At 39.9% G+C, this 11,946-nt stretch overlaps 1 protein-coding gene across 5 annotated transcripts in view; it reads right to left on the bottom strand.

Annotated features, from left to right (window-relative positions):
* Positions 1–1,373: 1,373 nt before the first annotated feature.
* LOC149345705 (uncharacterized) overlaps positions 1,374–11,946 on the bottom strand; it is a 139,551-nt gene continuing 128,978 nt past the window's right edge. Inside the window, exons 3-27 of one of the 5 annotated variants that reach the window (XM_089586209.1) lie at positions 10,765–10,960; positions 9,303–9,377; positions 9,133–9,247; positions 9,047–9,078; positions 8,479–8,523; positions 8,365–8,397; positions 8,225–8,266; positions 7,958–8,047; positions 7,832–7,864; positions 7,446–7,490; positions 7,335–7,367; positions 7,199–7,243; positions 7,077–7,109; positions 6,924–6,965; positions 6,785–6,823; positions 6,605–6,643; positions 6,213–6,257; positions 5,118–5,311; positions 4,897–5,056; positions 4,529–4,640; positions 2,903–3,065; positions 2,755–2,837; positions 2,561–2,643; positions 2,367–2,449; positions 1,374–1,598 (exon numbers count right to left, since the gene is read on the bottom strand). In XM_089586209.1, coding sequence (XP_089442335.1) covers positions 3,047–3,065; positions 4,529–4,640; positions 4,897–5,056; positions 5,118–5,311; positions 6,213–6,257; positions 6,605–6,643; positions 6,785–6,823; positions 6,924–6,965; positions 7,077–7,109; positions 7,199–7,243; positions 7,335–7,367; positions 7,446–7,490; positions 7,832–7,864; positions 7,958–8,047; positions 8,225–8,266; positions 8,365–8,397; positions 8,479–8,523; positions 9,047–9,078; positions 9,133–9,247; positions 9,303–9,377; positions 10,765–10,960 — 1,467 coding nt within the window. In that variant the 3' untranslated portion in view covers positions 1,374–1,598; positions 2,367–2,449; positions 2,561–2,643; positions 2,755–2,837; positions 2,903–3,046. Of the gene's footprint in view, positions 1,599–2,366; positions 2,450–2,560; positions 2,644–2,754; positions 2,838–2,902; positions 3,066–4,528; positions 4,641–4,896; positions 5,057–5,117; positions 5,312–6,212; positions 6,258–6,604; positions 6,644–6,784; positions 6,824–6,923; positions 6,966–7,076; positions 7,110–7,198; positions 7,244–7,334; positions 7,368–7,445; positions 7,491–7,831; positions 7,865–7,957; positions 8,048–8,224; positions 8,267–8,364; positions 8,398–8,478; positions 8,524–9,046; positions 9,079–9,132; positions 9,248–9,302; positions 9,378–10,764; positions 10,961–11,946 lie in introns of those variants that run through there. The other 4 variants (XM_089586210.1, XM_089586211.1, XM_089586212.1 and 1 more) reach the window with 4 other exon arrangements.

The following is an 11,946-nucleotide window of genomic DNA, read 5'->3' as shown; positions in this document are numbered from 1 at the left end:
TTGTTTTTGACATTCACTGTTGGAGGCTTTAAATTGGGCTAAAATGAATGCTGAACGTCCAATTTCGTTTTATTTTAGACACATACCAAAGGGCAAGATCAAAATTAAGAAAAGCTGAGGATACAGATGACATCGCAACTTCAACAGATCAAAGTATGTAGCCCTCAATTCCAAGTATTAAATATTTCAGAAGTACTGCCACTAGAGCTTTGAAAAGGTGTACTCTGGCTTTGAAAGTTGTGAACAAGAAAATACTGTGAATTAAGAACTAGTTACTGCACAGCTTTATGGCTTAACCATTTATCATTTATGCAAACAAAGTAGCCTAATTTGCTCAATACTTGCTAAGCTGGATACTATCTTTGCATGATGCTATGCTTTGAATAGTTGCCATTTGGATATGCAATACTCAGTGAATCTTACTGATCTGATTGATCACATGCCCAAGAGAGGCTTTGGCGCATCTTTCTGTGTCCTATCAGTGGTAGAATTTCGGAGTGAGTAGGCCACCTCCCACGAAACGCAAAAAGTGCTTGTAGAAATCTATAAGTCATCTACACCAAGACGTTTTGACGTCTACAAGAAGCATAAGCCAGCTTTTATATAGCCGTCCAAAGTCTTGAAGACCTCCTGTATCCTAGGCTAATGCAACGCTATCTGTCGACTAGAAGAGGTTTACTGTGACGTTTTGTAGACTTCTAAGCAAGATCATTTTTAACTATCAAGTAGTTTTTGAGCTCTTTTGTAGCTGTGGTGGTATAATCCTAAAACGTCTTGTCTACATCTATGCAGCATACTTTTTAGCTGTATAGATGTCTTTTAGCCCTTTTGTAGTCTTGGCGATATGATGCTACTATTCATGTAAAAAGAGTACCCTGACAAAATTTTGCTTAGTAAAAGCACAGAAGATACTGCTGATTTTTTGTCTCATGCCCCACGTGCTTAGTTCCGAGATTTCGGCTCGGAGCCCAGTGTCTTGGGTGCAAGAACAGGGTGAATATGCCAGGCAACAGGGGCAAGAGACAGCAGAGCAAGCAGATTTTCCCACATGCTCATCTGTTGCAAAAAGTTTTTCCAACACTACAGGGAATTTACATTTTGCTTTCACCCGAGTTCTTATGAATTGCAAAACATCTCACCACAACTGCTCATGAGTCACCATAATGTCTGCTGCAAGAATAAGTGCTTTATGCAAACAAGGTGTGCTGTTGCAATGCTGCTGTAGGATCAAAAGCTTTGGGAGGGTAAATTGCATTCTATAACTGCCTTGTCATGGCAGAACTCTAACCAAAATCAAAGCAAACAACACAAAACAAGCCAGCTAATTTTCAGCACATAAATATTACTGTTGCAAGTGTAGTGAAAGAGGTAGCTTTGGTTAAGGAATGAGACTTTTTATTTTCAGTGAAATGCTATTGTACTTCTACAAAGGACTGGAGATTCCAAAACACGAACTCAAGACTTGAACAAAGAACTGCAATATAACGGCTAGGTATAAAATATGCGGACTTCTGTTTGGTAGGCACCCATCCAGGCAATTTGTAATGAATTTATCTTGAGCTGCATGCCACAGCAGGCATGAAGAAAGGCCTTGGTCACTGGGTAAACAAAAACAGAAAGGTCTACTGCAGTTTTTCCCACAAAAGCAAAAAGTCATTATCATAATTCAGTAATCAAGTTTCAGCAATTGCAAAAATCTGAGATGATCTCTAACACATTTTAAGAACCCTCACTTGCTCAATTGCCAAAAGAAAGCGCAGAAAATATAGAATAATAAATGTGGCTTGCACTATTGCCTTAACAGAACATCTGAGCCATAACTTCGTGTCAGTTTAGAAAAAAAAAGTGAGCAGAACTTATACTACTGTTTAGCAAGGCAACATTTAGTAAACCCTGCAACGCACCTCAGAAAAGCTAGTATGCAGCTGACTACTCGAAGCAGACAATCTTGGGACAGCAGCTAATAATGGTACATCTGATGAATCAGTGACCGGTTACAGAGAGAAAAAAACAGCAAACAAAGCTTTCATAAGTAATACATGGAGCATAAAATATGGAAGAAAACTACCAAATTCTAGACAAAATATGCAACATTTCGAAGCAAAACCATTGGTGCATGCAAAAATTGAATGTTCAGGTGTAGTTCCAATACTTGTGGCAGCTATCAGAAATGATAGACTTTGGCACCAGCTTAAATGAGCCTGCAATACAACATGAAGTGGCCCAACAGGGGGCAGCATGCAGATAAGCTTACGCAAGTAATATAGTGCCAAGGCTACGTGTAAGGAACTGTAGAAACAGTGTGCGGGCATGCAAAAGCACGAAATGATACAAAACTATATTGAATTGCACACAAAAGCACTTACCAAACAAACATGACGAGGCAGCAGACTCTAACTTCCTTTCTGCCAGTACAATATAAATCAACACGAACGTTGGCTGCAGCATTCTAGAAATGAGTAAGGAACACAGAATGAGATAGTGCCGCAAGGGAGAGAATGCAGACACGTTTACCTAGAGAACAAAGAGCGGCAGTCTTGTTGCACACAAAAGCACTTACCAAACAAACATGACGAGGCAGCAGACTCTAACTTCCTTTCTGCCAGTACAATATAAATCAACACGAACGTTGGCTGCAGCATTCTAGAAATGAGTAAGGAACACAGAATGAGATAGTGCCGCAGGGGAGAGAATGCAGACACGTTTACCTAGAGAACAAAGAGCGGCAGTCTTGTTGCACACAAAAGCACTTACCAAACAAACATGACGAGGCAGCAGACTCTAACTTCCTTTCTGCCAGTACAATATAAATCAACACGAACGTTGGCTGCAGCATTCTAGAAATGAGTAAGGAACACAGAATGAGATAGTGCCGCAGGGGAGAGAATGCAGACGCGCTTACCTAGAGAACAAAGAGCGGCAGTCTTCACTTTGAGTTTGAATTAATATCAGTTGAACATTATAGCACAGGTTGACTTAACCATGGCATTTGCAATAAAAAATCAAAAGTGGCTGATATCTGGAGCACACAGATTCTTTCCATTCTTCATTCGGAGGCGGCTGTCCTGCAGACAAGTAGACAAAAACATGAGCTCATTGTAGAACCTTTCGTGACTAAAAGATTCAGTAGTAATTACTTTCAGGCCGAATGGTTCATAAAATGAGTTTGAATCTGATAAGAGAACACTGTTTAAGGAGAAAGGAAAATTTGAGCCAAACACGAACTTACACCAGCTCATTCTTCAAAGTCGGCTGAATTTTTGCATGTAACTCAATGACAGAACAATGGAAACTAATATTTTAACACCTAGCAACCCATCTCAGACGCAGTTTGCAGGGAAGCAAAATTATGACAAATAATATGATATCTTGCCATGACGATGTGATCACGGATTTGTTTTTGTTTTTGTTTTTGTCTTGACAATGCCTATATATACATGCACTCAGAAATAAACTTGCAGTTGATAGTTTGCGCACATCTGTTCTGTGTCGTCCCTGATTGTGTCCAAGTTCCTTCGTAAGCGCAACAATGCACGAGAATAACAACCACCAACTAGCCCAATTTGAAACTCTCCTAATATGAAGCAGATGCCCTAGCACATTTTACAATTTGTTAGTCCTCTGCGCTTGATGCTTTCAATGATTTCTTATGCTTGCTCACACTGTGTTCAATTGGATGGTGATGTACTTTGTAAAGAATTGTTGTGAGCTACCCGAAGGATGGCTTAACAAAAGATGTTATTGTTGTGAAGAATGTCCGAGACGTAATTTTCGAAAACTGCTTGAGAAGAAAACAGGACATAAATCATTATCTCATTATCACGTTTGTGTCGCCTTTTTGTTAATTATGTATACATATATAATGGGCTGCTTTAGTTGAAAAATAAACAGCTGAAAATGGGCACCATGTGCTGTCTAGTACTGTGTTAAGACCAGTTACCAATGGGGCTAAATCGAACAGAATCTCTTCAAGTGGAATTTGCTACTGCAGTAAATATTGACAGCCTTAGAACAAAAGTATCCTATCAGTTAGGGGGCAGGGGAATAGTGGGGCAGCAGTGCGCCTGCACATTGGTGTCCCGCTATACCCAAATTGATAGGGTACCCCTATTCTTAACCTCCCTATTGACTGTGTAGTAGCTAGGGGGTGCTGAAGAGAGACCACATAGAAGAAGCTTTAGACTTGCAAAAGGACGTCAGTGCATACCATCCAGCACTGCTACTTGAATAAAGCTATGTATATATGTATATCTATAGTATATACATACATATAACTGTTTGCTGCTAGCATCTTGAGCTATATGCTACAGGACACTTTTAAAGATGGCAAGCAGTACCTAGCCATTCAGTGACTGCACACTCATTTCAATACGTAACAGTGTGTGTGCCTCCACAGTATATTTGTACAGATGCTAGATTATAAGTTCTATGTGAAGAAAAAGCAGCCTACTCAGTATGAAAAATTATGTCCATTATCAAACGAAATAAAGAGATGGAAAAAATGATTTGCTTCTAGAAAGCTGCATACCTTTTTGATGCAGTAGTCAAACGGGCTCGGCAGTTCTTCAGCCATGCCATTATGGCAGCACATATTTCAACCTGCGTTGCTGATGTCATGTTAGGGCTTTTTTGTACAGCCTCTGTAAAAGAAAAATTGCATAAAGTGAGCAGCCTTGTGTCATAATCGCAGAGTAGGCGCTGCACAAAATTCGCTGAAATAAAACTGACAGCTCATGCTCATAAAAACAAAAGTTAGAGAAATGGCCTGTGAAAACAAGTTTAAAATTTTTTCTGCGACAACATTGCTATGTTGGAGCGCAAAATGATTTTGTATCTTATAGCCCACACAGGCTAAATGTTGATGTACATATGTTTACAAATTGGTGGTGTACTTACCAATAATCACATGGAACAGCTGTGTGTTGTTGAAGGGCTTTTTACCTTTTTGTCCATGCAAACTGAACTCCACACCAACGGAGTCATGAAAGAGGTACCTCATTATGTTTGCCGTTGTGTTGTGCGTTGTGCTGCCTCCTATTCTAGACAACATCTTGCACTGTTGAAAGAAAATGTAATTAGCTTCCGGACATATGCTGGCATTCCTTAAATTTCCTTACCAAATTTTTGCGTGCACGGTCACTATTAGTCAGAAGCTGCTCAAGCTCATCTACTTGAGCTATCTGAAGAAGTGGCAAAGTGGGCAGATCGCACTGTTCTTCCGTATTAACTTGTTGTCGTTTGAGCAGGGTAAGTATAAGATCATTCTGATGTTTGAGAAATTCAATCTCTCTGAGCACTGCACGTGTAGAAGCTGAAACAGAAAACAATTCTGAAATATCAGCACTTAATCACTGCCACACAAAATGCACATTGATCAAGGTTCTGAAATTGATATATGCATAAATTCTGAAAAAACTTCAAAAAGGCGAATTTCTCCTCTATCAGCACGAAATAGTATGCTCCTTTTCCCTGGGTATCCTCCCACTGAAGTGCTAAGTTCCAGAGTCTTGAGAACCACAAATACAGCATGTACATTGAATGCACTGCGTAAAAGAAAGTTAAAAAGAGAATTAATTGCTCTTGGGTACAGCTTGCCTGAACCTTCCAACTCTGCAAGTAGCCCAATACCCTACCCATTTCATGATAAGCACTGTAATGAAGCACAATGCATACTGAAGTGGTGGCCTTGATGCTACAGTGTACACTTCTTATTCTTCACTGCACCAAAGTTTGTATTGTACCTTCCCATTGCTGAACACAACCATACAATCTGCAACACATCCGGCTAGAAGACTCATACCATGTAGATTTTATGACATGCTTGGGAAGCCTACATTTTTTGGTGCAAATGATCTAATTATTATGTCTTAAAAATGAACAATAATAACATTCACCTGCTTTTGACTGCAGCTCAATTTCTAGAGTAACGTCTGGCTGTTTAAGCATCTGCAGTAAGCTTCCATGGCATATTAATGAAGTTAGCTTAAGGATGAATAATTTTTCTGTGCACTGTGCGTTAGAAATATGACCTTCTAGCTGTACCAAAGGACACACCATTGTGTGTGAAGGCTCTTCCCAATGGACGCATGCTAACGTAGTTACTTTCCATTACTGTTACTTTAGGTGCACGGTGAATTAGAAACCGCATTTCAGGCATTCGTATTTCCTTACATCTTTAACAAAACGTCAGTGGAAATGAGCAAGGGACTCACATGATATCTCCTTCTTGATTAAAGCCACCAGGGTACTGGAATGTCCTGTAATATTAAAAACATTTTCACATTGCCTTACTACATTATCGACTTTCAGAGAGATTACAGTGATGATTAGTACATACATGCAACAAATAACAGGTCAGTCACATATCACGGTGATGCTCATATTGCATGGTATCTGCCATTAATGGTGCTACAAGGAATAAAAATTAAAAAAAAAAAAACATCTCTGCTTTGAAATTACAGCATTCACACATAACCTACAACAACAAATGGAACTGAAAATGGTTCTTACAGATGTAGTTTGGTAAGCTGTGAACTTCATGCAACAAGTTAAGACAAATTTCTATCATGCAACTGTTCAAATTTTAGACTGAACTGCAGCATACCTTGATCACGTGAATAGCTGGAAAAGCTTCCTGGCAATTCTGAAAAAGAGATAATGGAATGCATAATTAAACATTTAAATGAGAAAGACATAGGCATTAAAGGACAGCATCGACCGGCCACATAAACTGATAAGAATTCAATTTTTTTATTAAAGAATTAAGGTTGAATCTTGTGGATACCTTGTGAACTGAAAACGTCTGCTGAAATACCCGGAAAGTCTGGAATGCATAATGAATTATGGTTAAAAAAGTTCAGCATATACTATAACATGCCATTCAGTTGTCCACCAGGCTGAATAAGAGTAAATGTATTATATACCTGAGTAGCGTAACTGAACTGTGGATGTCGAGTGTTGGTAGCCTACCAAAGAAAGTAAAATCAAGAAAGAAACGTCATTCACAGTGGCCTGTCATAAATTGTATGTTCCACATCTGCTAAATATATGCACATGTCTGATCACTAAGTGCTTACCCTGCGAGCTGATCCGAGATGTGGGTCGGGAATCTGTTTTGGCAAAGAGTAAGAGATGATCACTGCGGCTTAAACATACACCCAGCTCTCCACACATTGCATTGATGAGACCCGCTGCTTACCTAGGCCACGTGAGTGAATCCCCGGAGTGCAGAGTTGGTGCTCTCCTAAAAAGGATGCAATGAACGAAGCAAGAAGCACATTCAGGTGTGCTGAACATGTAAAAGTAAAAAAAAGACAATGTTTCTAGGTGCATACCCTTGGAGATGAATGCATTTGTTGATGGCGAGGCTGCTTGGGCAAAAAAAGAATGAGGTGACTGTGTATCCAGCTCTGGAGTTGCCAGGGGTGATGGAATGTGCTGCTTACCTGAGCTGCATGATTGGTGTGCTGGAATGGAGTGCAGCTGGCCTCCTGTGAATAAGAAAAACAAAGCATAATACGCAAGAAACTGCCTTCCTATGACTGCAGGTATTGATGCTTGTATTAAGCATTCCTGAACATATACTATGTGACAACCACTACAAATGGTTCAAGAAAGTGCATTTACAATTCCCATTCTTAAAACCTAGCTGGTGCATTGCCATAAAGTTCTCTGTTAGCAGGTGCTAAGCATGGCAAACTGCACCCACTGTGCTCACGAAGTGTTGTGTTAAGCTGCTCTGCAAACAAAATTTTACACTTGAGTTGTACATTTACTTTTGTGGTCCCCAGTACAACTAAAACAAAAAATAGATGTGATTATAAGTCCATACCCTGTGAGATGAGAGCATATGCTGGCGATGAATCTGATGAAATAAAATTAAAAATAAAATCAGTGTGACTGCCACAGATTACACTTGACTGTGCACTAGGCTCAGTACAGGAAACCCATAGGTTACCTGGGCGGCATGACTGGAATGCTGAAGCAGACGGGCGGCAGCTTTCTGCACAGGACAAGGTGAACCGAGCACATGGGAAACTAACATGCACTGGTTGCAAAGAAATTGAGACATATTTTAACACATGCAAATTTCGATATTTCTAGGTATATGCACTCTGCGGGAACACATCTGGTTATGAAACTGCCTGAGCAAAAAGGAGAAGCTCAATGTGACTAATGACATACATTGAACTCTGCATCAGGTTAGGCTGAAAAAACTCCTTACCCGGGACATGCGAATCTGATGGGGTGGAGAGTGGGCTAGTTCCTGCAGGTGAAAACATGAACAAAAACTAAGTCGCAGCACTCCCACTGATTGTCCACATTTACCAAATGTGCACAAATAAAGATTCAACATATACATACGCTGTGAGCTAGATGCACTTGGTAGTGGTGAATCTGGCACAGCAAAACAAAAGAGATCAGTGCAGGTGAAAACTAAACTACATCCAGGGTTGGCTGATGAAACTGAAAGCTTACCTAAACAGCATAACTGAGATGCTGGAGTAGAAAGGGGCTGGCCCCCTGTAGGCGCAAGAAGAAGCAAACACCTTCTATTATTTTCCACACATGGTAAATGTTAATAATGAATGACGTTTCGAGGGGCATAACCCCAGCAGCAAACATGCTTTCACATGTCTGATGTGCCCATATGTACCAAGAAAAAAAGAAAAAAAAAATTCAGGGCACATAATAGCTGGGAACTAAACTTTGGTTGCATGCCATGTGATTACAGTGTCAAATGAACAGAAAAAATGTTAACTATATTACCAAAGATAAGTCATAGCACTGTGCTTCTACCTGCTTATGCAATCTTAGCTCAAACGATCTGTTCATGTTTATGATAAAATGATACTTGAAGGCTGTGTTAAAGGAACAGTAAATAAATGAAGTAATACAGCTGTAACTGTTAATCAGCATTTATGGGTTCCAGCAGTTCAGCTTCTTTCAGATGAATTTTCTTTCACAGTTCAACATTCTTTCAGATGAAAAGAAATCTATTTTGTCAATGATAAATGTTTGGAGACAGAAATTTACTGCAACCAACCTCTGGTGGCGTCATCAGTGTTACTTGGACAGCTGAAAAATAAATACATGTTAGCCACTGTCACATAACACGAAAACTACTGCTACCTTTGGCTGCGAAAGGGTGGTTCTGGAACGTCAAAGTTTTCAAGGTCAGCCTCGTCACTATCATCTGAGGAGCTAATTCTGCGAATCATCCTCCTTCGCTTGCCACGACCTTTTTCTGTAAAGATGAGTTTTAGTTGCAGTAAACAGTTCCAATGTAATGAACTACGTACCTTGGTCCGTCGATGTCTGCACATCATCAGTTTCTTCAGCTCTGCGCAGCTTTTGATGAGCTTTGTCATATGTTTCTGCATTACATGCAAAGCATTTTTATATCGATTACACAAATGGGATAATATTCTTGACAAAGAATAAACATTTTTTGAAATGCACTATGGTTGCACTTCATGAAGCCATTGCATATACCAGGAGTTTCAACTAAGATGTTCTGAAATTTTTAAAAATAGGCTTTTTGAGTTAGAAGAGTGCTTTTTTTGGTATAGCATTGTCAGCAGCACAGCACATCAGAATGCAGGTAAGACATGCTAACTGGTAAGCTGGTTAATCAAAATTGAGAGTTAACTTTTTAAGTATTACTGTTAGCCTCCTTATACACTAAGAAGCATGCAGCCCATCGTAAATATTATCCATATCAGTTTTCAGAATTCCGAAAACATAGTTACGGTCGCCACTAAGGCCCTATAAATTCTGACTATTTTGACAAGTTGCGTGTACAGAAGGGGATACTTTGTCTGCAAGCTTCTTGAAATCGCATGTATTTTAGCGTGATATGGCCAAAATTTGTTGAGCCACAGCGATGAGGGTAACTGCATTTTCGAAATTCTATAATATACTTACTGTGGGCTACACGCCATTCAGTAATTAAGGAGCCTAACAGTAATGGCTAAAAGTTAACTACTCAAGGGTACTTAACCAGCCTGCTAGTTACCTTGTCTTAGCTGTATTCTGATGTTACTGCACCGCTGACCAAGCTACACTGAAAAAAAAAGCGCTCTTCTAACTCAAAACCCTTTAAAAATTGTGGAAAGTCTTAGGCGAAACACTTGGTATTGATAAATGTATAAAAAACATAGGGGTCCTTCATTGACACATGAGTCACAGTGGTGGCCCCAGCATGCTTATCAACTGATGTACACTTTTCAAGTCCCAATAAAGAAACTCATTCAAAAAAAGAAAGACGCAAAATATGCTGTATACCTGTCTATAACTTTTTGTTTATGAAATGCAGACCACGGGTTTTTCTTTCACCTTTTCAGGAAGCATGTTCATTGCATTAAGTCACTTTTCACATATTCTGCTCTCTAAATAAAAGCATTTTTCCAAAACAACATGCCACACACAAGCAGACCATACAGAATGCAAAATTACCTGCACTAAGACAGACATCATCCAAAATGCAGTTTGACTGTAGTCAAAGGTGACAATGAGCCAAAGGATTTCAAATATGCACATTGAAAAAAAGAACTAAGGCAGAAAGTGTGCTTCATCTTAACTCTCATCAGCAAGCGTTGTATACTGCATACTAAAGTGCATTATGTGGTAAACATGGTTATGATGTGTGCTATACCAACTGTGAGAGTAATCATAGATGTCATAGAATCCTGTTCAGAGCACTTTTAAAGGCCACAATATGCGCATACATGTGCATCAGTTATTTATCAATTGAATACATACCTGTCACTGCGATGACATCAACTTTGTATGTACGACACGAAGCGGGGTCCAGGTGGCTACGAGTTTTCACTAGCTTTGCAATATTTGTCGTTGTCACAGACGGCCACTGACAACTTGAGGCACCTTCAAGGAGCCAGTTTGTAGGCACAACAGCAACGCTATTTGAAGCGATGAACTTCACAACAGCATACATGACCTACAATTGATAATAACAATGGATTTCAGCAAGCGCATGCACGCATTAATACGGCACAAGAACTAGGTAGTAAATAATTGGATGCTGATCACTAGGCTGAATGCAGAAGGGGAAAAATGGCGTACTCATGCTGTGAGCTAGAGACAGGCAGCAAGATATATTTGCTCTTAACATCGGACAGTGCCCATGAAAAGAGGGTGTCATTTGCCTCTCTTACAACACGGATCCCCAGGTTCGATGATACACATGGCATAGTGTACAACTCACCAACAACTTCAAGTTTCCTGCCAATCAGAATTTCTTGACCATGGATGTCATGTGCAAAATTTGCTACCATTACAATAGTTGAATCTGACAGAGCACAAACATTGTTGCCTATGGAACATCTCAGTGTGAACCCTGAAAATTTTGCAGTGCGAAACTGGGGACCATAATTGCCTGCTAAGGGGCCATTATTGTGCATTTGTAAGAGTTCCCATGTTAGCCTGGAGTACTGCTTTGTGCCGTATAATGTGCCAGCAGACATACATTCAGTCAAGCGATTACTGAGCTGTTCCAGTGGTTTTTTTGAATGCTTCACCAACTTCTTGAGCTGCTGCATGAAGTTTTCAGCAGGAAAAGCACTGAAGTTGTCAAGAGGCCCATACTTTAGAACATCGTCTGCCAAGTGTATTAAACAATGAACATTGTATGATACGCTGTGCCTTCCATAAAGAGATCTGAATGATCTAACAAAGCATATTAGAAGCTCCTTTGCATAGCTGCAGTACTCATGGCACATAGTAGTGCTTGAGAGGATTGTAATAGCAACATGCAAAATGAGAAAGTGATTGTAGGTGTTTCTTGGCAAAATGTCCTGCAGTACAAATGGTCCAAAGTACAGAAGAAAACATCGCAACTCTGTTGCCTTCCAGCGATCAATTTCCCTGAGGGAACGTGGCCTTCGAGAAAGTTCGTCGCATTGAAGTTTAGCCAGCCTTAATAGC

This window comes from Amblyomma mixtum, chromosome 4 (genome assembly GCF_055824585.1).
Source record: "Amblyomma mixtum isolate Tamu chromosome 4, ASM5582458v1, whole genome shotgun sequence".
In the NCBI taxonomy this organism is placed as follows: domain Eukaryota; kingdom Metazoa; phylum Arthropoda; class Arachnida; order Ixodida; family Ixodidae; genus Amblyomma; species Amblyomma mixtum.
Note: the sequence above shows the minus strand (reverse complement) of the source record. Positions and strands in the feature narration are given on the sequence as shown.